The 26,431-nt window shown below is 43.4% G+C and overlaps 1 protein-coding gene across 1 annotated transcript in view; it reads left to right on the forward strand.

Annotated features, from left to right (window-relative positions):
• The first annotated feature begins 12,582 nt into the window (after nt 1-12,582).
• Nucleotides 12,583-26,431, forward strand: part of OLFM3 (olfactomedin 3) — a 191,930-nt gene continuing 178,081 nt past the window's right edge. The window contains exon 1 of the mRNA XM_075833371.1: nt 12,583-13,285. Coding sequence (XP_075689486.1) covers nt 13,226-13,285 — 60 coding nt within the window. The 5' untranslated portion in view covers nt 12,583-13,225. The remainder of the gene's footprint in view (nt 13,286-26,431) is intronic.

Raw genomic sequence — 26,431 nt, forward strand, 5'->3', positions numbered from 1 at the left:
TTTCCCCCAGAAAGAGCACTACATTTGTTCATAAGTGCTGTCCAATATCGCAGTTCATCCCCATTCACTTGAATTGGGATGAAATGCAATACCTGGCATGGCCCATAGACAGACGTGGCACTATTTCTGGATAAAAAGCGTATCCTTTTTTTTTTGGTCCTGGACAATGCCTTTAATTTATTTTCTCAGCAAGGGTATCGTCACATACGGCAGTAATGGTGTGGCAGAAAGCAAGGCACAAAAAACAATTCAATCAATGACGGAATCACAATGATCACCTTTAGAACATGTCCTGAAAAAAAGTATAGCTTAAACCCAAGCTGTATAGATTTAGTTTTATAAAAGCTATGTTTTAATATCTAGTAGCAGCAATAAAACAGCAGAACTTATGTGCAACGGCTTCAGTGACAACTATTGTGGCATTTGCACATCACTTGCATGCTACTTTTTTCACCTGATGTCTTTTTTAGTGATATATTCTTTGATTGTCAGCCACAGAAACGTCTAATTATCATGTAATTGGACTTCAACATGGCCGATCCTTTGTTTTGCTATAATATAAATAAAATTATTATATAAATGCTATGCTATAAATAAAATTAGTGGTGTCTGGCAGGGGCATATAGTTGTCTCTCCATTGAAACAAATATAACCCTTGGCCAATGCATGTTTATGGGGGAGCCTGGAGAGACAGCTGTCATCAAAATGAGCAGTTTGCAAACAGCTTATGTGTATTGCCCGTCTAAGAAGAATTAAAATAACACTCAGCATTTAGTTCACAAATAAAATGTGCTACTTTTGAGAACAGTACTCTCACTTTTCTAAGACAAGACATAAAATAAAATCCACAACCTAGATAGATACCATAGGCAATCCTCTGTATTTCATGTGCACTGATTACATATTTCCAATTTTGGTCATTTAACCCTGGCCTATGTAACAGATTGATGCATATGTGTAATATAGAACGTAACAAACAGAGAAAGCGGAAACTTACATTTTAAAAATGTAGAAGTAGAATTCTTTCACATTGGATTCCCTCAAGCAAAAATAAAGAGTGCATTCAAACTGTATTATAATAACAGCAGTAAGCGAAAAATTACACATTTAGCGGGGAATTTGCCTATTGTTTGACTGTTGCATACGCCAGTCTTAAACGCAAACAAGCTAAAGTAAGATGCAGCAAATTTATTAAGTGGCACACACCTATTAATAAATTTGTTGCCTCTTAGGATGTCCATGCGCCGCTGAGCGAAATCTACGACAGCCAGGAGCTAACGTAGATTGTCGTTGTCATTTACACCAGTTTCTGGCATAAATTATAGTATGTACGTCAGGCTGCGGGTGACACTGCCTCATTCCGCTAAGCTCCGCCCACTTTTTAGAAAAGTATCAATAGTGACGGAAACAGCCCAAAAGGCGCAATTTTTACAATTCTTCTATGCCAGAAACTGGCGTAGAAAAGTTGCTAAATTTCCCCTAATTTTCCAAATGAACAATAATCTTAAATAATTCACAAGGAGCAACCAGCCAGCGGTCGTCTGAAGCCGCAATATTTACCAGCTGCCATTTAGCCTCAATCATGGAAACATAGAAGTATGCGCCATACACCCCACGATAATAGCGCCCTTTAATATTATGGCCACACCTCCAAAGCCACCTCAAGAAAATCTTATATCCTGAGTCTCAGTGCTGAGAGCTAGTAACGCTAATGACATTGCTGAATTGTCCCAAAAAGTAGCACTCGCAGCAGACTAACACAACACTAGGGCCACATAATACAGCAGCATGTTGTGTTCATGAGAAGTGTAGACCAAAGAGTAATGCTAGCGCCAGGGGCGTAGCTAAAGGCTCATGGGCCCGGGTGCAAGAATTCAGCTTGGGCCCCCCTACCCCTCCCCAACACCACCATCATCAGACCCCTGAACGCGCCTATGCCCAGACGCCTTGCCCAACAGCCCCCATAGTATAATGCCCCCACACAGTATAATGCTCCCATAGCTGCCCCCACACAGTATAATGCCCCATAATGTATAATGCCCCCCATAACAGCCCCATACCGTATAATGCTCCCCATATCAGCCCCCCATACAGTATAACCCCCCCCCCCCCCCACTATATCAGCTTCCCATACAGTATAATGCCCCCATATGTGCATGATATAAAAATAGCATAATTACTTACCTATCCCCGTTCCCATGTCGGGTGGAGGGTCCTTCGCCTCCTCCGGTCTGTGCTATGAGAGACTCAGCGCAGGCAGGCGCGATGATGTCGCTACATCCCGCCTGCCTGCGTCGAGCCGCTCAGGGCACAGTGAATGCTGGATCAAGGAGATGTCCGCTCCTTGCTCCAGCATTGATTGGAACCGGGACCTCGATAAGTGACTCACGAACCCCCAGGGGGACGCGACCCACAGTGTAGGGATGTCATGATACCAAAATTTGGACTTCGATACCGATACTTCGTTTACTTTGCCAACAGTAATAAAAAAATTAAAAAAAGTTATTCCGTTTTCTAATGTGAGGCGCGAGGTGTGATGAATTTTGAATGTGCCTCACATTAATAGTAATTAACCCCATCATGTTTCTCAGTCATAATGGGTTAATATGTAAGGTACATGATGGGGTTAATTACTATTAATGTGAGGCACATGGAGGTTAAATTCATCATCGCACCTCGTGCCTCACAATTAGGCCCCATGCACACGACCGTAAATAACCTCTATTTTTGCAGACCGCAATCGCGGTCCGCAAAAATGGACCCATTCACTTTCATTGAGCGTGGACACATTTCCGTAGCGCTACGGATGGGTGTCCGTGCCGTAGAAATGTTCCGAAAATTATGGAACATGTCCGTTCTTTTGCATTTTGCGGGCCGTGCTCCCATACTTTGTATGGAAGCACGGCCCGAAAATGCGGGTGGCAGTCGGCGGCCGGCCGTGCCCGCAATCGCGGGCCGTGATTGCGGGCACGGTCGTGTGAATGGGGCATAAGTGATAGAAAGCTATTTTTATTTTATTTTTTTACAGAGTACACATCATAAATGATGCAAAAAAATTGTTGTGCAGGTTATTACGGCCGCGCCTATACCGATTATGTGTATGTTTTTATGTATTGAGACTTATTTTAATGTTTAATGTTTATTGTAAAAAAGGTGTATGTGTATTTTTTTTATTTAGCATTACTTTGTTTTTACTTCATTTTTAAACTTCAATGTACTGGCCTATAGCTATATGCCAGTTCATTAGCCTGTGTATGTATAGTACACAGGCAGTTGTTAGGACATACCTCATTATGCCCTAAAAACAGGAAATATGGTAGGACAGCCCTGGGGTCCTTCAATGGACCCTGGGCTGTCTGCCCATATATGGTATGTCCCTCGATCGCGTCACAGGGAATTCCCTGTGATGCGATCCAGGGGCATCCCCCCTCCTCACTTTCCCCTGAATGCTGCAGTCAGCTGTGATCGCAGCATTCAGGGGAATAACGGCGGAGATGAGCGGTTTCTCTGATCTCCGCCGTTATAGAGCGGGGCTGCGGCTGTGTAATACAGTCATTGCCCCCGCTCCTGACAGTAAGTGCGCGCGCGGTCAGCATGAGGTGATGCTGCCGGCGCTGCACTAATGAGCGGCGGCGCAGGCACCGAACACAGAACATGGGGGTGTTTTGTAGCGCGCGCGCCATGTTCTGTCTTCAGTGCCGCAGATCATTAGTGCAGCGCTGGTCGCATCGCATCATCCTGACGGCGCGCACATATCAGGACACAGGAGCGGGGCAGTGACTGTATTACACAGCCGCAGCCCGGCTCTCATAGTCATGTGTACTATACTGTATTGTGTTGTATTGTGCAGTTTGCGGTGGAGGAGGGGGGGGCTGTGATTTAACGCCCCCCCCCTCTCCACCGCAAACAACACAATACAACACAATACATTACAAGGCATCACAACACAATACATTACAACACAATACATTACACTGCAGCTCACCTGGAGTCCTCCGCACCGACTCTTCTGCTCTGTCTGGAAGAGTGTCACATGACAACACGGTCACATGGTACACGAAGTGTACCATGTGACAGTAACCACAAAGTGCCGGCTTCACGGCACAGAAGATTTAGTTAGGAAACATGCTGTATGGCAACGGGGGCCCGTGGGCCCCCCTGGCTTAGGGGTCTGGTCGCAACTGCGACCCCTATAGCTACGCCAGTGGCTAGCGCAATAACAACATCAACACAAAGTTTTCGTTCACAGAACGCTCATTTCCGATAATTGCCTTGTCTAAACAGGGCAAAGATCAGCAGATGAACGAGCAACATCGGCTAATTGCATCATTTTAAATGCCGAAACTATTATCGTTGTCGGCAGCACCTCTCCCTTTGATGCCGACATGATGTATGGGGACGAGCGATTGGAGTAATAAGTGCTCGTCCCCATACTAGCTCCTTGGGAAAGGAGCAAACGAGCGCCGCTCAACGAGCTGTCTCTGTGATTGGCACTCGTTTACATGGCACATGATGGGCCGTGTAAAAGTACCTTAACTTCACTTACTTACAGGGACTTGCTGACAGCCAATCAGCAGCCACCGCCACTTATATGTACAGTAAGTATTACGCACAGGTGAAGTTGGGCAGGCAGCAGATGTTTTGTGTTCCAGTTCATTGTCAGGAATTCAGGACTCTCTTGCTAAATCATGGACAATCATTTAATTAAAATAGGATTGGGTAGTTGACTCCTATGTGGCAACCCTGGTAGTATATCTAGTACTAGGAGAGAAAAATACATGGTTCACGCATCCGATTCTTATAGTGATCTTTTGCAGCTAAGCAAAAATATACAAGAATTAACAGACTGTTCGTAGTTGATCAAACTGTCTAAGTCCACTTGGCCAGTAGATTGTGATGACTGGCGGGAGTTCACTTTAATTTTAGGCCGCAGTGTATCAGTGCTGCTTCATCATGTTCTCGAGTAGGTCAGGCACACACCTGCTGAATCTTAAAAGGGACTGGAGGTGGAAGCACCTGGAAGGTAGAGGTGGCATGTCACGCCACTGGAGGACCAGCAGAGGTAAGAGCGGGAGAGGACAACACCTGTGGCTATCATTACTATAGGAGGCTTCTGTGGCGGTCTCTATTATGGTGGGCATCTGTGGCTGTCACTGTTATGGGGGAGCTTCTGTTGCTAGTGCAGGCAGTCTAAGGGAGGGTATTTGGGGCTGGTACACTAAGAGCATTAGTGCTATGCTCTCAGGAACATTGAGGAGGACTATAATAAAGTAACACAGAAAATTTTTGGAGCACACCCTGCGCCGACAAAATGTTCAGCATGCACTGCTTGTTCCTCCCCTTTGCAAAAAAAAGGTATGTTGGTTGTCTATGCAAATTTGCAAAGAAAGAATTCAAGAAACATATTCAATAGAGAAAGTGCTGCCCTGCCTCTTCTGACTATTCCGTCCACCTGAGGCTTCCTCAGACTTAGGCCAGATTCACATGAGCGTGTGCGTTTTGCGCCCGCAAAAAAATGGGGCGTTTTGTGCGCGCAAAAGGTCCGAAAAAGGTCTGTGTGTCATCAGAATATGATGCGTAGCTGCGTGATTTTCGCCATCATGATGACACTCTGTTTTTATGTTTGTAAACAGAAAAGCACGTGGTGCTATTCTATTTTCATTCATAGTTTTGACTACTGTAGCGCGTCCGTGTGCTGTGCGCGGTTTTCACGCACCCATTGACTTCAATGGGTGCGTGATGCGTGAAAAATGGGCAAATATAGGACATGTCGTAAGTTTTACGCAGTGGACATACGCTGCGTGAAAATCACGGACTGTCTGAACGGCCCCATTGACTAACATAGGTCCGTGTGACGCGCGTGGCACGGACGTATTATACCTTCGTCTGAATAAGCCCTTAGTTACACGAGCATAGTTCACGTCCGTGATACGCGCGTGAAAATCACGCACGTCGCACGGACCTATGCTAGTCAATGGGGCCATTCAGACATTCCGTGTTTTTGCGTGAAACTCACAGCATGTCCTATACTTTAGCATTTTTCGCGCATCACGCACCCATTGAAGTCGATGGGTACGTGAAAACCGGAAAACGCACACGTTCGTGTGAATTTTGCCTTATTACAATATGCTGCTCATAAAGTGGGCAGCATATTATACTGATAGATGCTTTCTAAGACAAGAAAAAACACTGGATTAGGGCCTGTTCACATTAGCATCAGGCCATTCATGGGTTCCATTCGACCTTTCCGTCGGAGGGACCGATGAATGGAAAGCCAAACGGGAAACCATTTGTATTACCATTGATTTCAATGATTGTGCTTCTGTTGCAATTGGCTTCCATTTGTTTCCGTTCCATAAGTTTTCCATTGTTTTGCGGAAAAACTACGCTATTGTTTACGCTAAAGAAACGGAAACCTTACGGAATGGCAACAAACAGAAAATAATTGAAATCAATGGTAATGCAAACGGAAGCTATGGTTTTTGTTTCGCTTTCCGTTCATCGGTTCCTCTGAGGGAAAGGTCGAACGAAACCCATGAACGGAAGACCGACGCTGATGTGAACACTGCCTTACTAAGGAATATTGTTATTCAGATGTAACTTTGGGACTTATTTCTCAACAACCGTGTTACTGCATCTTATTCCTTTCTTTTACCATAATCCTGATCTCTAGCGTTACTTATAATTATTTTTGCATGGAGAGCAGGATTGTCAAATGTCAGTGGTAGCTTATTACATCAGCCCATTTTGTACGCACTATTTTCTAGCATGGAAATGCTGCCTTAGGGAAGGAGAAGTTAATGAAGTCAGAGTCCTTGCGATAAATTCTGCATTCTGATTTGGTCTTTTATTCCTTCTTAGCTTGGGATTCCACAGGACGTCTTGATCATGTTTTAGACTGAAGTTTTGTAGCAATTTTCATGTGCTTCCTAATTTCTGTGAAAGATGCATTGTAAAAAAAACATGCGTTTTACTGCAAATCGACATGCAGTTATTACAGTTGTAGCTGTCATGCCCATGGCCGCAGGCCGTCAGACTCACTCACCTCCTGACGGCCGCAGCCATGGATCTGCGAGCGCTGGCCCCAGCCTCCTCCTCAGGAGACGCTAGCGCTCACTTCTGCTTACCTCAGCCGGGTCCCGCTCTTAAAGGGCCAGCGCGCGCACCTGAGTTGAAGTCAAAATTAGCCCATGAGCACCCTGGACTATAAGAGGGGCCCAGCACCTTCCTGCCTTGCCTGAGCGTTGTTGTCCTACCTTAAGTTTGTGTAAGCAAATGGTCTCCTAGTGTTTTCCAGTTCCCAGTGTTTCCCGTTCCTTCTGCCTGTAACCTGTATCCCGTGCTATCCTGGTCAATTGCCGTGCTGAGCTGTAGTCGTGTTGTGCTGAGTGCCACGCCTGTCCTGCTACATCACGCCTGGTGCCTGCCTGCTGCCTGCGTGCTGCTTAGTCGCAGACGAACCTGTCCTGCTACTGTTTGAGCTTCCACAGGTACACTATACGAACTATAGACTGTGACCTGTGTCCTGTTGGCCAGCTGACATACTCTCAAGGTGGTACGGCCCAGTGGGTCCACGTACCCAACGTGACCGTAGCACATTAAAACTATGTGCTTCACCTGTAATAGCCAATTTCTGTGACGTCAGTCCTTTTTGACCTTAATGTGTTGATGTGCAGCATTTACATACAGAACCAAAAATGACGTTTTTCATGAGTTGCCATTCTAGAATCCCTAGAAATGTTTCTAAAATGGGGGGAAAAGTATATACAAGTTGATAAACTAAGCAACCATATTAAAATAACATATAAACCTCCAACATTAGGTATAATATAAAATCTGTCAATATATAATTACTCCTCTCTTTACTGTTATGCACCTTTTACTGCCATTTTAACTCTTTATGCAGTTACAGTTGAGTCCTCCTTGAGATGTTCCCAATGTTACTGACCCTATATTATAATTCAAAGAGGCACTAAGACCCTGTCCACACCACTTTTTTACATCCCACTGAAAAGTAGTGTTTTTTTCTATTTAATCCTCTAAGGACCAGGACAATTTTAGCCCAAAGCACAGAACAATTATTTATTTATTTTTCTTTGCATTCCGGCGCTCATGACTTTTTTATTTGACATAGTTTGACTGGTTTGAGACTTTGAGTTTTGCAGGACGAGTTGCTCTTTATGTTAGTGTCATTTTTTTGGTACATTTACATTATCGTTTCATTTATATAAATTTTTATTTTGACAAAAATGCAGTAAAATAGCAGTTCCGCTGCAGTTTTTATAATTTTTTATTTACAGCATACACCAATCAACATAAATGATGCTATAAATTTGTTATGCAGGTTGTTTCGGTTGTCACAATACCAAATATGTGTATGTTATTCTATGTTTTGGGACTCATATCTAATAAAGTTTAATTATTGTAAAAAAAATGTGCATTTATGTGTATTTTATTTACTGAATTTTTTTAATTTAACATTGCTTTTTTTAAATTGATTTTACTTTTGTTAGTCCCATAGCGGGATTTTTTAGTTTGATTTTTATTTTTTAGCTTTAATATACTGGCATATATCTATATGCCAGTACATTAACCTGTGTACTGATAGCACACATGCAGTTATTGAGGCATATCCAAATATGTCCTCACAGCAGGAAACATGGTCAGAAAGCCCTGGGGTCCTTCAATGGACCCTGAGCTATCTGTCCATAGAAGGTATGTCCCTTGATTGCGTCACAGGGATTTCCTGTGACACGATCAAAAGGGGGTCCCCCTTCTCATTTTCCTCTGAATGCCGCGATCAGCTTTGATAGTGGCATTCAAGTGGTTAACGGCGAGGATTAAAGTTTTATTTTTAAAAAACTGCAAATTTCATCAGTAATGGTTACATAGCTGCTTTTCACATTTATTTCCCATGTGCATATAAAATGGCTAAGGCTTTTTTCACATCTGCGTTGGTGTCCTTTTCTGATGTTCCGTCAGAGGTTTCTGTCAGAATGGGACCCTGAGCAGAGACAAACTGACACCGACGGAAAGCAGAGGTTTCCGTTTCCATCACCATTGATTTCGGACCCGTCGTTTTGCCAGAAGCAATAGAGAAGCAATAGCATAGTCGACTATGCTATTGCTTCCGGCAAAACGACGGGTCCGATGCACAACAGACACAAACGGAAACCATGGGCACCGGATCCGTCACCATTGAAAGCAATGGTAATAGAAACGGAAACCTCTGGTTTCCGTTGGAGTCAGTTTGTCTCTGCTTAGGGTCCCGTTCTGATGGAAACCTCCGACTAAATGTCAGAACGGGACCCCAACGCAGATGTGAACGAAGCCTAAACAAGATATTTCGGAGAAGATAAGATAATCCACTTGCAACAGAAAGGGCAAACAATAGGTTGTAAAAATTGAGTTTCTAAAACTGAAGTTCAAAAAATTATTAAAAGATACATTAAAGATTAAATGCGTCACCCTTATATGAACAACTTTATGAAATAAAAAAAAGCAAGCTTCACTCTTGATGCCTCAAGTAAAAAAATAAAAATAAAAAATAAAAATAAATATATATATACTCCTTAATGGTTTGTTCCATCCTTCCACTGTGAGGAGACGACTCAGTGCCGTGGGTCTAAAATAATGTGTAGCTGTCAAGGAACCATTATTGAGAAATTAAAATAGGCCAAAATAAGAACATTTATGCACCAAAGCGATGAAACACTCTGAACCATGTCTACAACCATCAACCATAGTGGAGGATCCATGCAAATTTGGGACTATATAATGACATCAGAAGTTGGTGATTTATTGTCATATAAAATGTAGTGTTTGAGGTTTTTATGTTATTTTCTGTAAAATATATATTTTTACCCCCTCACTATTTCCCAGGATAAGCTCAGCCTTAAAGCTTCATTGTTCTGATGCATCCAAGTTTTGTGTGAATGTGGAACATGTATTGTGAAACGGGACCAACTCACTCTTAGGTGACTGCAGTTTAACGTGAATAGTGGTACAGATCTAGATGCCAACATCCCATACACATCATCAACAGCTGTTTTGACTGGGGTAAGCTGAAAATGGCAGCATATTTCTAATGCAGTAATTGCTGCAGGAAAAATGGGGCATTGAAATAAATAGGCAACAATATAGTACATGGCTCTGCTGATTTCAATTCTGTGTGAAGTTACTGCTACTAGGTGTCTTCCTTCCTACAAACTGCTATCCACTCCCTGTTGTCAAGCAAATTTCATCCCTAGTTACAGAGTAGAGGAGATGGACTACAGGAAGTGGGGGAGTGTCTCTTCACTGCCTGTCCATATAAATTTATGGAGAGGGAAGGGGGAGCAGGAGGAGGGAGCTTAATGAGAGAAAGACACAGACACGCTGCCCCTACAAATCTATGGACTGGGGAACGGGGAGCAGCAGGAGGTGAGAGCAGGAGCAGAGTAAGAGACACAGATGCTGCTGCCCATAAAAGTCTATCAAGAGTGGAGGGGGATCTGGGAATGAAGCTGAGAAAGAGACACAGACACCCTGCCCACAGAAGTCTATAGTGAGGGAAGATAGAGGATGGACCAGAGTGAGAAAGAGAGACAGCAAAAGGGGGAAAGATGGATCCAGCGTGGATGCGTTTAAAATGGAACGTTCCATTTTAAACGCATCCACGCTGGATCCATCTTTCCCCCTTTTGCTGCTATACACCATCGTGAATCGACACGAGGATCCGTGCGGGGTTATTCTAATGAACTAGCAATACAAGGTGAGCTGGAGGCTTTCTACATTTCTTTGAGAAAGAGAGAAGCAGAGATACTCACAGAGAAGCTGCTGCAGCATCTAGGAAGTGCTTCGTCTCACTCCAGTGCTGTATTCTCAGCTACACTACTCACTGTATTCTCAGCTACACTACTCATTACTGCTGTTTAAGTACCTCCATGCTGTTGCAGCTTTTTATATATATATATATATATATATATATATATATATATATATATATATATATATAAAATATGTTGGGTTTTTATGACAGCAGTTAGGCTCCACCCACTAGCTGAGAGAAAACTGGGAATTAGAGCTCAAGCTTGCATAGGGGAAAACGGCTAAACAATGCAGCCTACAAGGCATATAATGGCCAGCAATAGAGTTATTCCCCATGTACAGGCATGTGACAGCTTATTCTGAAAAGTCACCTGAAAAGTTAGGTAAGCTTTAACCAAATTCAAACAAAGGCATGGCTGGACGCATCTGTATTAACAAAGCAAAAATTATTAGCAACCAGATTGTTAACAATAGTCCTAATATCTGTGATCAGACTATAGTTTAGATCATTTACCTAGTCAGAGTTATTGACACAGTAGTGAATGTTATATTCCAACACTTTACTACAGCAACTCTTCATGCATTTCATTTACGGCTGGATGGTTAATCATGATATGACAACAATTATGGGGTTAATAAAGACATATCACTCTGATAACTTTGGAGCTGTCAGGTGGCCATAACCTTCTCTGCTAATACAATGAATACTCAAAGATTGGAACCACCCTTGAGTAAGAGTGTTTCAGTGTTTGGACATTATGTTCAGTCAGTAATGAGTTATCCTGTTCTACTAAGGTAACAGATAATAGGACATGGCCACCATTATAACCCCCATTGTGCAGAATAACAATCATTGTTCCCCCTTTCCAACTACTTTGGAAGTGCAATTCTTTTCAAGAACCAGCCTGCTTAGGATGAACAGTGTTACAGATTCCTGCCATTAGGAGTACTACAGTGCAAAGAATTGTAGAAGGATATATAAAAGTAAATAATAATAATAAGTAGATACTATGATTGTTTACATGAATATTGTTCTTATTATTAGCAATGCTTACCTTATAGCTGCTCTCTGTATAGGGCTCTTGAAGTAGCTATTTAAATAGATATCATGAAAAGGTATTATCTTTGTTTTATATGCTTTAATAAATAAGGCACATATATGTGTTCTACATTTTTAATATATACATTATTAAAATTCAGATATTTGGTGAAGGATGACTACATATGGGCATATTTTAGGATGACCATATTTTACATCTATGAATAAAGAATAAAGGTACTACAGAATATACTAATAAACCGTTCCTGGAGCCACAATATCAGCTTTAATGGGGGAGGGTCACATTTGAATTCAGTTTGAATTCAGTTTGACACATGTAATAGATAGATAGATAGATAGATAGATAGATAGATAGATAGATAGATAGATAGATAGATAGATAGATAGATAGATAGATAGATAGATAGATAGATAGATAGATAGATAGATAGATAGATAGATAGATAGATAGATAGATAGATAGATACTATATAGATGACAATTGTATAATACATGTTCTCTTTTTCTGTGTGACATACAATCTCTTGACTAGCTGAACGCTTTCTTGCAGACATTATCACATGAGGATATAATGTAACAGGTTGTAGGTTTGTGTGATCGGTGTCTCTCCTTGGGGTGTCTTCTCACAGTCACATCTCTCATTGTTTTCAGCCTGTCCTTCCTTCCCACCTCCCTTTGACTGCACAATCACCAAAAGAAACTGTGCAGTCCCCCACCCACCGCATCTAAACCGCAACTGCTTTTGCCATTAACCCCTTTCTGCCCAGCCTGCTCATACATTTTAACTCTGGCACGACTGAACTGACCAAGCGGTGATCTGCAGTGGGTAATGTGACACCCAGGAGACCCCCTCCCTCCCAGTGAGCTCTGTTAAGTACCTTAGTGTAATATAGTGGCTGAGACAATCCCTAGCACAAGGCAAACAGCCAACGGGAGCAGCTCGTCTCTGCAGATTGTCAGTGCACTGGATCCAGTGGCGAGGTGGGCATCGAGCTGTGGACTTTAGCTCAGGGTGGGACATAAGGACAAGCAGTCCAGAGAGTGTAACATGGCTCTCGTAAGATGAAGAGGGCATAAGCTTTGTGCCATTACCTTACTCTTATTCTGGGGCACCTACTTGAAGATACACCCCAAAATCAATGTAAGCAGGGCCCCCCAGAGCTTTTGTGATGTCACATCCGTTGCCCAGGTCTGAGCACCTCTTGTAGAAGCCCTCCTCCTCCTTCTCCATCCCCTCACCCGCTTCTCGCCTTCTGCTGGGCTTCAAACTTTGGCTGCTGGATCAGCACCAGGGACAGCGCAGGATGTTCAGCAGCGATCAGTGCTGATGTGCTGGCCAGACAGGCGAGCAGCATCATGCAGACTCCTCCAAGCCTCCTCATCGTCACCCTCCTGGCTCTGCTGGAGCCTTCTCAGGTACAGTACACTAAGCTGGGTTCATGCTGGCAGGTGCCCCCAGACTGGATTGTGCATGCTATGTGACTAATGCCATCTCTGATTTTGGGAAGGTTTCCATGTTACACAGATCATCGCATGTACTGGTGTGACAGGCAGCAGGCACGGTGTGGATCTGGCTTCAGTTTGGGGCAGAGGTGTGCTACTATTAAAGGGACTGTGATCAGTCATCGTGGATCTGGTCACTGCAGAGAAAGCCAGGGAGGGAGTCAAATGTAGGAGACTAGAAGAACTTTATTTATGAGGCTTTGCATTGTAGGAAAACCAGACTGTACAACCCAAATAACTTCCCACTGAAAGCAATAGATAGCTGAGAAAAACTGCTCCTGACAGCAGCATTACCATGCTCTAATCTGTTTACTGCTCCAGGCTGGAGGCTGGCCAGACCTTGCTGAATTTCACACCAAAGCAGAATGCCAACTAATCCTTGCCCTCAGCCTCTTTAGACAAACCTCAGATATTGGTGTGCTGGTAGCTATAGCTGGCATGTTATTGGGTTCACAGGGGCAGGATGCAAACCACTGGGGGGATGCTGAAAGGTAGAAATATGCGCAGTTCTTGCTTGTGATGTGCAAGTCTAATTACATCTTAATGAAGTGTAATGGGCTTGGCATTTGGAGTCAAGGATTCTCTCCTTAACGTCTAAGTAAACGCATAGTGGTCCAGGGAATGTATCAGCGATGTGTGGCAGTTTATTTGATGGAAAATAGTTGGTAACCAAAGTGATGCAGCATTTGGGTAAACAGCTAATTCCTGCCCCTGGTGCATGTGAAATCCAATTAGACTCCAGCACCATTTTTTAGATAAATACATGAATATCCTGTCCTAGCACACATAGTCCCTAGTGTATTGTCTCACAGACAGTGTGATGTATGGATAGGGTTGTTTAATGTGGCTGTGTGTCTAAATTTCCATGATTATTGTGAATGCAAATGTCTATGTGCAACTGGATGTCCATATTTTTTTATACATTCATATTTATATTTCTGTTATGTTAGTAAATGCATTGAGCAAAAGATAATAAAATAATATATTTGAATGGCTAATGAGACAATTGTTAGCACAAAAATGTGTCCAATTCACATGTCTGTCTTATTACTTTTAGCAAAGTTGGTTTATTTGATTTGCATATCAATAATATAAGTATTCTGTGGGTAGGGGAAGTGCATTCAGAGTAGCCTTCTGTATCTGTCTGCTTGTATAGTAATATTAAATGTTTATGAAAAATTGACACTGCCAGCAGGAGTCATGGACCAGCATAGTTTGGAGTGCTGCTGCCATTCTGGTTTTCCTTAGTTCTGTGACAGGTAGAAGGATTAGAGTTAAATAGACCACTAGCAAAAGGAGTTGAGTTTGACAGACGATTTATGTGTGTAATGAACAATTAAAGGAGACAACTTTTATCTCAGGATTTTATCTAATCTCTGTTATTACATTTCCCTTCATTTTCCCATCCCTTGGTTGAACTTGATGGACATGTGTCTTTTTTCAGCAGTACTATCTATGTAACTATGTAACTATGTAACTATATTGTCACTACAGTTAACAGGATCATACACATAACTTTGACAGCACAATATTTATTATCTATGATGTTTTAAACAATAAAATATTAGCAAACAGTAGCAGGGCTGTGTTTGTCATATGGCAGAACTCATTGTGATATCAAAATATGGTATACGTGTTTTACATAGGACTGCAGGTTGTGGCTGCTGAAACAAACAATGTAGCCCCAAAGAGGTAAATTACAAAATTCAGCTGTTCCCCATCAGTCATGTACTTCCAAAATCTATTTGTAAAAGACTATGCTATGAAATGGTTACAAGGAAGAGATTATATAAATGACTTACAGCTCAGTGCCATTCTGTGACCTGTGACAATGTGGATCCCATTGTATTGGCAAATAATAGTCTATATATAAATAGCAATCAATAGAACGGACTTAGTAAGTTCTAGTCATTCCAGCCAGTCATTAAAAATGGTCTAACGTGAAAATAATTTTATTTTCATAAAATCCCCCAAAATAATATAAACTTTAAAAACCAAACACAATTTGAAATAGTTTGCTCGTGAGCATTTCCTTCATCATGTTGCCAGAGGGTTCAGAAGGAGGATGCAGTTTGCTTCGTACTACAATAATCTTTATTCATATAGTGCCAAAATATTCTGCAGCACTTGGGGAAGTAACAAACAAGTAAAATAACAAATAATCAAGACTAATGAACAAACAATGAGACAAAAGGAGAGAGGTCCCTTCCCACAAGAGCTTACAATCTAATGTAACTGCTATTTTTTTTTTTTGGGCTACACATACATATTTATCACCTTGTGATCCATGACATATGCTTCCACTATGTTCACCTTTAGATCACCTTGAACACTGATATAGGGCGCCTATAAATGTAGAAAAATGTTGGTAATGTTCTCCATGGGCAATACCCTTTGCTTTTACATAGCACTGTTTACTATAGATGTTCACAAGACGTGCCTAAAAAAACATTATGGAAAACAGAGATGTAGGTATTATTATTAATGTCCAAGTTCTGATCTGTAAGGCTGGGTTCACACGACCTATTTTCAGACGTAAACGAGGCGTAGTATGCCTCGTTTTACGTCTGAAAATAGGGCTACAATACGTCGGCAAACATCTGCCCATTCATTTGAATGGGTTTGCCGACGAACTGTGCAGACGACCTGTCATTTACGCGTCGTCGTTTGACAGCTGTCAAACGACGACGCGTAAAAATACAGCCTCGTCAAAAGAAGTGCAGGACACTTATATACATTATATGCAGGACACTTCTTTCAGACGTAATTTGAGCCGTTCTTCATTGAACTCAATGAAGAGCAGCTCAAAATTTACGGCTGTCAGAGAAGCCTCGCAAAATGCGAGGAGGAGCAATTACGACTGAAACGAGGCAGCTGTTTTCTCTTGAAAACAGTCTGTCTTTTCACACGTAAATGCCTGCTATCATGTGCACATACCCTAAAATATATTGTCCCACAGTTTCGTGGCAGTGTCAGCTCTAATTGTAGAGTTTTGTGTCTACAACTAATTTATACCAATACTTAAAGTGAATTATCATGCCCCCAATTTGTCTTCAGGCCTGAGCCATCTGTTTGTTAACCTAGTTTTGCTTTTATAGGTTAATTGTGCCCTGCATGCTTATTCTAGTCTATCAAGCCTTTACAATCGACCTCCAGTATGTACTTTAACAAAGGATATCCATTTGCATCTGCACATAAATGAAACCTTCATATTGTAAAACTACATAAAATGTATTTCTCGCATGTAGTAATGATGGTATGTATTAAAAAAGCAGACAATGGTGAAGTGGTAGGGGCTTTAGAAGATGCAATCGCACCCAGGCCCTGTGCCTTGGGTGGTCTAAAGGCCCCTTTACTACATAATAGAACAGCCATACTATAAATGGGAAGTTCACACTAACATTAGACCCCGATATTTATATAGTACAGTAAGAAGTCATGCATTTGATGTTGGAGGGGTCCAATTATGAGGTGTAACCCCAATGTGGACTCCAATGCAAAATCGCAAACAGGGCCCCCAACCTATCACATGTCATCTACAATATTGATGTTTTCTTATGTGACAGAAAAGTCTTTGGGCCCCCTCAGACACCTCCTATAGCTACGCCCAGCTAGTTACCTATTCTGCATCTGGTTCCAGAAGCTTTGAGCGATACCTTGGTGAGCAAAAAAATATATGTGAGATTCATTTCCCTAATCTTATTTGGCAATCCTGAGCTTGGATGACCAGAGTGATGATAGTAGAAATCAGCTCCGGTGTCTTGTAGGAGATGATGAGTCTGGTTGTTAATGGTATTGTCTCTCTGTTGTATTAAAGAAATATTCTCCCTACAAATGTAAAATAATGATTGCAGTAAATATAAGTCATAGAATTGTTCTCTCCTGTTGTTGTTTAACAGCCTATTTGTCCATTATTTCCATTCATTTCTGAGAAATGTGGGTGAAAATCAACATGGCCACCATAAGGGTCGCCACTCTCATGGGTGAAAACCAACATGGCCACCACAAGTGGGTGAAAACCAACATGGCCACCACAAGGGTTGCCACATTCAGACTCCTAAACGCCATACCTGCCCTATTATTCACCAAAATAGGGGAAAGGGGATCTATGACTGTATTATGTCAAATATACAACTTCAAGTCTGGGATTCCTGGATGAACACCCATTTGGTTGCCATATCACTTATAAGACAGTTTTTCCAGAAAAAGATAAAAATTTGGTAATACACAGATAAAACATGCCTGTAGGGTTAGATCCCCTCTTTTGAGATTTTCAGGGTTGGACCTATTGGAGCTTGGGGGCCCCCATGAGTTTCCAGCGTGACTGTGCCTATCTGAGCTCTTCTCATCTGCCGCACATTCTGTTTGATATAATTCTATTCATTACAGGCCAAGCATTTTTAATCCACTTATGAACACCCATTTGGTTGCCATATCACTTATAAGACAGTTTTTCCAGAAAAAGATAAAAATTTGAAATAAAAGAATATATTTTTTGGTAACAAAACGATATTTCTAATAATAAATTATTTGATATTACGATACAAAAAATATGATGCCTTTTGACTGGGTGAGGTTGGAGTTAACATGCATATTTAAAATAGATTTCTAAACAATATATGGCACCCCCCTTTGGCAGATGAATGTGTAGGAATAATTTGTAATAGTTTGTCAAGAATAATTTGTCAGTGTGTTCCCAGGTATGTAGAATTTGATGTTATCTCTGCCTTCAGCAAGATGTGTGTACAGAAACCAGCATGGTGTTCTCCCCTGGTAGAGACAGATGTACCTAGTGTCTAAATTATTATAAATTGTATGTTTTTTGCGGTTGCACTATACCCCCTGCAGAAGACAAAGCTACTAATTAGGTTTAATGGAGCCTTTATACAAGATATTTGTGTATTAGTAGCAACGACATGTGGGAATTGTACTTCTTAAGTAGTCAAATATAAGACGTTTGATGAACCATGAAATGGAGAGTAAGACCAAACCGATCTATCTATATAAATATAGAGATGTATAAAATGTAGCATTGATATAATACAGAATACAAATATTCTGTGATGAAAATACACAGATAAAACATGCCTGTAGGGTTAGATCCCCTCTTTTGAGATTTTCAGGGTTGGACCTATTGGAGCTTGGGGGCCCCCATGAGTTTCCAGCGTGACTGTGCCTATCTGAGCTCTTCTCATCTGCCGCACATTCTGTTTGATATACTTCTATTCATTACAGGCCAAGCATTTTTAATCCACTTATTCCATTATCCTGTATCATGTCTGCTGTGAATTTACAGCACTTTCTGTAAATAAGGTCTAATGTGACATTTTACCACATACCCTTCAACATTTACTAGCAAGCCCTTATATTACAAGCAAGTTCTTGTTTTGGCTGTGGAAATGAAAGACTGCAAAACTCTGCATTAAGGTTGGCAAATCATCGAGCAGATTCCCAGTTGTGCTGGTAGGGAATGTAAAATGAATGGGTATGTGACATGATTATATTGATTCAGTCCTGAATGGTTGATAGCAGGTCAGGTTACCTGCCGAGAGCCAATTACATAGTCTATTCCAATGGCTGTGTGACAAGTAGGAGATCAGTGCATTGATGTGGCCTGTGTTGGTAATGTTGATTGTTTGTTGTTTTTCGATCTCAATTCTGCAATTGCAAAATAGATTGCATTGCGGGGAATTATCAAAATTACTGAAAAGCAAAAGTAGTTCAGTAGCCTATCTCAACCAATGAGATTCAAGTTCTCAGTTTTTTTAGATGCCTTTTGGAGAATGAAAGTTTCTAAGGGCAACTGCACCACTTTTCCCCTTCACTAGTTCTGATAAATCTTTACGAATGTTTGGGCATTTCTCTAAGTGCCTGAATATGCATTATCCACATATGCCAATCAAAGATACTGTATAGTCTGCCAGGCTCCACCTGTGCCCACATCTACCCTACTGATTTTCAGAGAAAAAACTTACCTCTTATTCCCGAGTAACTAACCTCTTAATCTTGAGTAAGGAAGAACTGTTCATGTGTCCCCAATATGCGCATAGCACACAAAGGAGAAGGTGGGAATAAGGTGCTCTGGCATTGTCACCTGACTCTTGGTGATCTTATATATATATTTTCGAAAGTTTTTCATTGGTTTAAAATCAGGGGATTGCACTGACAGGCTCCGCCCCTATTGATGACGTGGCAGCCCATAATTGGCTGCAACGTACATCATTCCTCGCTGAATTGCCTAACACAGCAGCAATGCATTTGAAAGTAAAAGAAGTTCATACGTACCGTTGTCTTCATGACGCGTCCCTCTTGACATCCAGTTCGACCTCCCTGGATGACGCGACAGTCCATGTGACCGCTGCAGCCTGTGATTGGCCTGTGATTGGCTGCAGCGGTCACATGGGATGAAACGTCATCCCGGGAGGCTAGACTGGAGGAAGAAGCAGGTAAGTTAACTTTTAATACTCTCCAATTATTATGCGGGTCGTGCTCCCATATAAAATATGGGAGCACGGTCCGTAAAAAGCAAAAACAGGACATGTCCTATCTTTTGCGGAGCCTTTCTATGGCACGGACACCTTCCTGTAAATATACAGGAAGGTGTCCATGGGCAAAAAAAGTGAATGGGTCCGTAATTACGGACGAATTCTACGGTCGTTTGCATGGGACCTTACAACACATAATTGGGTATTTAAATAGTGAGCTTTTACTCTATCTATACCGTAAGTCAACCTCCCGAGCAACGCCAGGTATAAAAGCTAGTAGAGAAAATGAAAAAAAAAAAAATATTAGAGTCTGAAGCATCTGCTTGGAAACGGGTCGGCTTTTTTTTTTTTTACCAAAATTAATCTTTAAATACATCTGATTGAATTACATTTTACCGACTCCTATACATCTGCAATCAGTGGCGTAGCTAAAAGGATCACAGTGGTCGCAATTGTGACTGGGCCCCAAAGCAAGGGGGGCCCGCGGCCCCCCGCACCATAGCAATAAAAAGTTACTATAATAACTGGGGCCGCGGGCCCCTGTTACTATAGTAACTACAGTACTTACCTTCCTGTTTCCGGAGCGCAGTGGAGGTCCTGACCTCACAGCGCTGTGCGCAGCGCATGACGTCACAACACTATGCGCCATTCACAACATCCTGATCCTGGATAGAGTCAGGGCAGGACCTCCGCTGCGGCTGAAGAGGATGGTAAGTTTAATATCCCTGTCTGTGAAGCTGATTGGCGGGGTCCGACTCCCGGGACCCCGCCAATCAGCTGTTTTGAAGGGGCCGCAGCGCTCGTACGAGAGCTGCTTTCCCTTCATTCCGGTCACTTGCTCACTCTGTGAATCCGTGTCAGCGATTCACAGTGTGACCAAGTGAGGGAAATTTTTCTGTTTGTGGTATTTTATAGGTTCGGTTGTTGGACTACGTCGGATACGAGGACTACTTCGATGACAGCTTTTTTTTATTAATAAAATGGTTAATGAGGGTTGTGTGGGTTTTTGTTTATTTCAATAAAATATTTTTCTATGTCTTTGTGTTTTCTTTTTAAAACTATATTACTACCGCCTTAGTCCTCAGTAATGGCCACCGTCTGATTGACAGCGTCCATTACTAAGGCGGGGCTTAGTGTTAGCCGGTGCAGAGGCTAACACTAACCCCCATTATTACCCCGGTACCCACCACCACTAGGGGTGCTGTGAAGACCCGGGTACGATCCAGTACCTGACCATCTGTAGTGATGGTCAAGCAATGGGGCAGCCGCAGGCTGGTATTATCAGGCTGGGACAGGCCAGAAACAGCGGCCCTTCCCACCCTGGTAATGCTAGGCAGCTGCTTCTTTATTGTATCTGGCTGGTTACGAAAAATGTGGGGGACCCCACGTCATTTTTTTAAAAAATAATAATAATTGGAAAGAACGATGTGGGGTCTCCCCCCCCCAATTTTCATAGCCAGCCAGATACAACACAGCAGCAGCCTAGCATTGCCAGGGTGGGATGGGCCACTGTTTTTGGCCTTCCCACACCCTAATAATACCAGTCTGCGGCTGCCCCGGTGCCCGACCATCACCACAGATGGTCAGGTACTGGTTCATACCCGGCTCTTCCCAGTACCCCTGGTGGCAATGGGTACCGAGCTAATAATGGGGGTTAGTGTTAGCCTCTGCACCTGCTAACACTAAGCCCCGCCTTAGTAATGGAGGTTGTCAATCAGCCAGCGGCCATTACTAAGGCAGTAATAATAAAGTTTAAAAATATACAAGGACGTAGAAAAAATATTTTATTTAAATAAAAAAACACACAACCCTCATTATCCATTTTATTGAGAATATAAAAAACGCTGTCATTAAAGTAGTCCTCGAATCAGACGTAGTGCAACGATCGAACCTGTAAAATAACACAAACACACAAAAATAATTAGTAACACATAAAAAGCAAAACAATTATTATTCTTACATTTCCTGGGTCAGGCGCTGGAACCGCAATGTCAGTGAGCTGAGCCCTATATCTAATCCTATCATGTGTGATACTGTCTGCTGAGCCACTGTATCTAATCCTATCCATAGTTTATAGAGTCATAGTGCTATAGATATGCTGTCTCCTCTACACACACACATACACATATACACACACACATATACACACACAATTTTTTTGGGGGTGTATATGTATTGGGGCTATTTCCCCTGACATTTTAAGTCCTTAGTGACGCCCCCTGGCTGCTAGTGCTGCATTGTTGTGTCGCTTAGGAGACCCAGCTGAAAGCTGCGGGCCGTCGGCCATGAGAAGTTTGCAGGGGGGGGGGGCCCAATAAGAACTTTTGCATCGGGCCCATTTGCCTTTAGCTACGCCCCTGTCTGCAATGTCTTAGTATCACCTAATCTTTACTGTAGTTCTAGCATTCTATTCCTGAACAGGGAGATCAGAATGAACAGTCCTATAGACTGCAGTTATCTTTCATCTCTTTCCCCAAGAAATATTTATGATCTGGGGTTCTCACATTGGAGAGCTACTCTATCTCTTCCTAAGCCTGCTTCTGATATAAAGTGAACAAATATATTTCATTCCCTGACTAAGGCCTTGTTCACACCAGCATTATGGCTTCCATTTACATTGGACTTATGACAGGTGTGTTGGATTTATTTTCTAACGGACAAAGACGAATCCTGATAAATTTTGTGTTCCAGTATTTTTTTACAGCAACAAAAGCACTGTAGACTTCGTTATTCTTGGCATAAAATATGCTGGAAATACTGATGGAAAAGGGAAAATACAAGAGTGAACAGAGGCTAACACAAGAATTGCTCTGCAGATTCATCCCATTTTAACTACTTAACCCTGCAGAGTCACTATTCTGCGAGGCAAGGAAATAAAATCACCTTGTTCCATAATAATGCCATCAAGATGACTACGGCAGAAAGCACAGATCACCCCCAAGCAGGGGCGTAACTAGGAGAGACTGGGCCCCATAGCAAACTTTTGACTGGGGCCCCCCCTCCCCTGGGTGTCACACAACCCCCCCCCCCCTTGTAGATAGTGCCTTTTTTACAGCCCCCCCTCTAGATAACGCCATACAGCCCCCTCTGTAGATAGCGCCAAACAGCCCCCTCTGTAGATAGCGCCAAACAGCCCCCTCTGTAGATAGTGCCATACAGCCCCCTCTGTAGATAGTGCCATACAGCCCCCTCTGTAGATAGCGCCATACAGTCCGCGCTGTAGATAACGCTATACAGCCCCCTCTGTAGATATCTACAGAGGGGGCTGTATGGCGTTATCTACAGGGGGGACTGTATGGCGCTATCAACAGAGGGGGCTGTATGGCGTTATCTACAGGGGGGACTGTATGGCGCTATCTACAGAGGGGTCTGTATAGCGCTATCTACAGAGGGGTCCTGTATGGCGCTATCTACAGGGGGGACTGTATGGCGCTATCTACAGGGGGGACTGTATGGCACTATCTACAGAGGGGGACTGTATGGCGCTATCTAAAGGGGGGACTGTATGGCGCTATCTACAGGGGGGACTGTATGGCGCTATCTACAGAGGGGGCTGTATGGCGTTATCTACAGGGGGGCTGTATGGCGTTATCTACAGGGGGCTGTATGGTGTTATCTACAGGGGGGACTTTATGGCGTTATCTACAGTGGGGTCTGTATGGCGTTATCTACAGGGGGTCTGTATGGCGTTCCCTACAGGGGGGGTCTGTAGGGAAAGCCATACAGCCCCCCCCTGTAGGGAACGCCATACAGACCCCCCTTTAGGGAACGCTATACAGCCCCCCCTGTAGGGAACGCCTTACAGCCCCCCCTGTAGGGAACGCTATACAGCCCCCCCCTGTAGGGAACGCCATACAGCCCCAATCACTCAAAAAAATGCGACCTACAGTGTGAAAAGACAAAAGACATGTATCCCCTATCCACAGGATAGGGGATACATGTGTGATCGCTGGCATTGATAGGGAGAGCGGGGGACCGAAAGTCCCCCGAAGTTCTCCATCACTCACCTCTGACTTCCGGTGTCTGCGCAGCTCAAGTGTGACCGGCGCTCCATTCATTTCTACGGAGCTGCCGACACAGACCCTGGAAGTCCGAGGTTTGTGATGGAGAACTTCAGGGGACTTTCGGTCCCCCGTTCTCACTATCAATGCCAGCGATCACACACGTATCCCCTATCCTGTGGATAGGGGATACATGTCTTATGTTTAATGGCAGAGCGGGGAGATACTCCCTGCTCTGCCGTAGTGTTCCGTGGCATCGCGCTTTAGCAGCCATAGCGGCAGCTAGCGGAGCCTCCGGCCAAGGTGGGGGCCCGTGCCGGCAGGTGACACGGGCCCCCTCATGCCGCGGCCCCGTAGCAGCCGCTACGGCTGCTATAGCAGTAGTTACGCCCCTGTGTTAGGGGGAGTTCACACTGAGTTTTTTTTTCGCGAAAAACGTCAAAGTGCCTCCCATTGAAATCCATGAAATTTTTCCTGCGAGCAGTAAAAACCGCATGCGGGAAAAAGAAGCGCAATGCCCTTTCTTCGGGCGTTTCTGTCTCTGACTTCCCATTGACAACAATGGCAGGCAGAAAATGCGTTTTTTGCTGCGTTTCCCTGCCCACGGCCCGATGGCCGAAAAACGCCACAAAAAAACGCAATGAAAAACGCGGGAAGTGTTCTACCGGCAGGTCAAAATATGCCTCAAAATTCCGGAAGGAATTATGAGGCAGATTTTTCTACATAAAAACTTCTCCCTTCTGACATGAACTTTTTAACTTCATCTACCTGTCCTCTGCAGTCTGCACGTCCTCCACCCGTCCTGTGTCTGTCCTCCGCTCATCCTATGAGTTCTCCGGCAGTCCTGACTGTACTGTCCAGCCGCCCGAAGTCTTACGTCGCACCGCCCCCTGTCCTCTCCCCTGCCTGAGCGCTCCTCCTACCACCAGCATCGCCGTCCTGTCCTATTCATCTGTGCCAGATTGGCAGTGCAGTGTAGCGGCTATCACCGGGCCCGGGCCCCCGCCCCCTCCCTCCCGATTGGTAGTGCAGTGTAGCGGCTATCACCGGGCCCCCGCCCCCTCCCTCCCCTCATGCCTAGTGTTGAGATGCTACTAGGCATGAGGGGGCCCGTGCCGCCAGGCCTGGCACATAAAATGTAATGTGCCTGTCAGGGAGACACGGGCCCCCCCATGCCGCGGGCCCCGTAGCAGCTGCTACGGCTGCTACTGTGGTAGTTACGCCACTGCCCCCAAGTTCCACAATGATCTACATGCTAGAAACCCATTGTTTGTAGCTGACATTCACAGGGGTAAAAACATATTGTACTCAAGAATAAAATGCACTTACGTATTTGATCAAGCTCTGACCTTTTAATATTATTAGCAAACTAATGGCTACCACCTCATTTTATATCTGTTGTATATGTACAGTAAAGAATATGGACAAAAGTATTGGGACACCTACACATTACACCTACAGGAGCTTTTATGACATCCCAGTTTAAATTCATATGCATTAATATGGAGTACCCCGCCCCCTTTGTACCCAGAATAATTTGCACTCTTCTGGGAAGACTTTCTTTAAGATTATGGACTGTGTCTGTGGGAATTTTTTTCCATTCATCCAGAAGAGAATTTGTGAGGTCAGACACTGATGTTGGATGAGAGAGCCTGGCTCGCAATCTCCGTTCTAGTTCATCCTGAAGGTGTTTGATGGGGTTGAGGTCAGGTCTCTGTCTGTGACAGTCAAGTTCTACCACACTAAACTCACCCAACCATGTCTTTATGGACCTGGCTTTCTGCACTGGGGCATATTCACGCTGGAACAGAAAAGGGCAGAACCCCAAAATGTTCCCACAATGTTGGAAGCCTATAATGTCCAAAATGTCTTAGTATATTAAAGCATTACGATTTTCCTTCACTGGAACTAAGGGGCAAAGGCCAAACCCTGAAAAACAACCCCAGAGCATTATCCCTCCTCCACCAAACTATACAGTTGGCACAATGCAGTCAGGCTGGTAATGTTCTACTAGCATACGCCAAACCCAGACTCGTTCATCAGACTGCCAGATAGAGAAGCGTGATCCGTCACTCCACAGAACACGTTTCCACTGCTCCAGAGTCCAGTGGCGGCTTTACACCACTCCATCCAATGCTTGACATTGTGCTCGACCATGGACAGCTATGCCATAAAGCTCTGGGAACACAGTTTTTGTGCTAATGGAAACCCTGAATTAAAACTAACAATAATGGGGGCACATGGAACTACATTGTTATTAACCTATTTCCGTTTTATTTTACAATACCGTAGTCGACTACGGTATTGATTCCATCTAAAGGGAAGCTCCGACGTAAAGGGTCCAGTTCCAAAGCCCTTTGTAAACTGCTGATTATGCCAGGGGAATTAGCCATCAGCTGCCTCTAAATGGAAAGTGTAGTATTATATGTCGCCATACAAATTATTGTAATTCATGGAAGGACGGGGTCCATCAGAGGGAGAGCTTCTGCTTGTTAGAGGGTCTCTATGCTGTGGCTCATAAAGGACTTCTTAGAAGGATCCCACCTACTCTGATGTCCATATGCTCCAATAAG

Source organism: Rhinoderma darwinii, chromosome 7 (genome assembly GCF_050947455.1).
Source record: "Rhinoderma darwinii isolate aRhiDar2 chromosome 7, aRhiDar2.hap1, whole genome shotgun sequence".
Classification (NCBI taxonomy): domain Eukaryota; kingdom Metazoa; phylum Chordata; class Amphibia; order Anura; family Rhinodermatidae; genus Rhinoderma; species Rhinoderma darwinii.